Raw genomic sequence first — 1,671 nt, forward strand, 5'->3', positions numbered from 1 at the left:
CAGGCAGCTCGTTAGGCAGCACACTGTAAGGTCCTTCTCAGCGAGCGGAGGTGACATTCAGTCGAGGCTGACCGGTGAAGGCGAGTGTAGCTGACCGAAAACCGAAAAAGCATGGCACAGGCGGTGCAGAAACTAGTGGCCAAGGCACCACAGTTGGTTGGCGGTAAGGTTTAAAGGTTTCACGAATACCATTAGCTTGTTAGGGGGACACATGGCTTTTGTGGTTGAATTTCAGCAGTTATCGATGTAGCGATAGACTAGCAAGGCCGTGTTGGGTTTGAAGTGCAGACGAACGAGCTTCGGTGGATTTATCAGGTGAAACGATTGTTACATAATCTTTGCCAGCTATTTTGCATTAAATATGTGAGTTGCTCGATTTTACGTTCCTGCGAACCGTTGCATTGCATTTATTTAAACAGGTAGCATGCCGAGTTATTTAGCTACAATGTCACTGTGCATGCGAGACTGAAAGAGGTGGAACTCCCCCCTCTCCCCCCCGCACTCCGTTTATGAAATTACAACTATGACAGTCACCTATGATAGGTACAACAGTTACTACTTCCCCACCTCTCTAGCTGCAGTAGTGGAATAAAATAATAATCCGTCTCCACTAAATTTTGTCGAACCTGGAGAAGCTAGGCCACCGAACGGTTGCTAAACATAACGTTATGGTGAATAGTGGTGGTTAGATCTTAAGGTGAAATATAAGTTTGGGTAAGAGTCTAGTTGTACGTACAATTATTTCCGTTTGTCCTGTGTTGCAGCTGCCGTCTCATACTCCAAACCCCGGCTAGCCACGTTTTGGCGTTATGCTCGGGTGGAGCTGGTCCCTCCAACTCCAGCAGAGATTCCCAAGGCCATCGATGGTGCCATGGGCATCCTCAAAGGATTCCAGTCGGGCCGTCTTGGTCAGACAACTGTCAAGGTGGGTATAGGCTGAAAGACATGACGTGAGGAGGTGTGATAATTACTCAGTTGCACATTAGAAGTGTTGACAGCAGCTGTTTTCATCGTTTGGACTGTTGACTCTAAGCACTTTCAGCTACGTTTTTCAAGTCTAAATTAAAATGTATTGGGTGCTTTCATAACATGCACTTAATCATATATTGTGTTCCCAGGAAGCTTTGAGGAATGGCCTGGTGGCCACAGAGGTTCTGATGTGGTTCTACATTGGAGAGATCATCGGAAAAGGAAGCATTGTTGGATACAATGTGTAAATTGTGGACTGTCTTGTGATGGTCATTTTTCTCCCTTTGAGCTCCTCTTTACTTCATGTTCCAAGCATCTTTGGTGATCCAATAAATATATTGTTTAAGAGTACTACTATGTGATGTTTTAAATTGACAGTATTTAGGAATTTTCATTCAGTTGCACTAGGGCTACATGTACTGTTGGTTTGTAGACACATTTTGTTACAAATTGAGCTTGTACATTATGAATACTGTGATATTCACATATTTTGGTAATGCTTCATCTGCAGGGCCCAGTGTTTTTTCAATTGATTTTCACAAAAAAAGTTTGTTCAGTTCATTCAGTTTTTTGCAGCCTTTTTCCCCCTACTTTAGTACTCCGACATTGGGCATTTAAGATTTTTGTATGTTTTAATGTACTGAGTTTCACCAGTTATAGAATTCAAAATAAGTTACACATAGTGGTGAAGCAAGCATTCAG

The 1,671-nt window shown here is 42.8% G+C and overlaps 1 protein-coding gene across 1 annotated transcript; it reads left to right on the forward strand.

Annotated features, from left to right (window-relative positions):
* Window positions 1-36: 36 nt before the first annotated feature.
* Window positions 37-1,319, forward strand: atp5l (ATP synthase, H+ transporting, mitochondrial F0 complex, subunit g). The gene is made up of 3 exons (XM_036525469.1): window positions 37-163; window positions 765-925; window positions 1,119-1,319. The coding sequence occupies exons 1-3, from the start codon at window positions 112-114 to the stop codon at window positions 1,215-1,217; spliced, it is 312 nt and encodes a 103-aa protein (XP_036381362.1). The 5' UTR covers window positions 37-111; the 3' UTR covers window positions 1,218-1,319.
* Window positions 1,320-1,671: the final 352 nt, after the last annotated feature.

This window comes from Megalops cyprinoides, chromosome 3 (genome assembly GCF_013368585.1).
Source record: "Megalops cyprinoides isolate fMegCyp1 chromosome 3, fMegCyp1.pri, whole genome shotgun sequence".
Taxonomy (NCBI): domain Eukaryota; kingdom Metazoa; phylum Chordata; class Actinopteri; order Elopiformes; family Megalopidae; genus Megalops; species Megalops cyprinoides.

Bases quoted from the DNA above. Each gene is read 5' to 3' on its own strand.
- atp5l (XM_036525469.1), top strand. From the start codon at position 112: ATGGCACAGGCGGTGCAGAAACTAGTGGCCAAGGCACCACAGTTGGTT. The intron at 164-764 runs GTAAGGTTTAAA...CCTGTGTTGCAG, and splicing joins GGCACCACAGTTGGTTGGCG to CTGCCGTCTCATACTCCAAA. The intron at 926-1,118 runs GTGGGTATAGGC...TTGTGTTCCCAG, and splicing joins TTGGTCAGACAACTGTCAAG to GAAGCTTTGAGGAATGGCCT.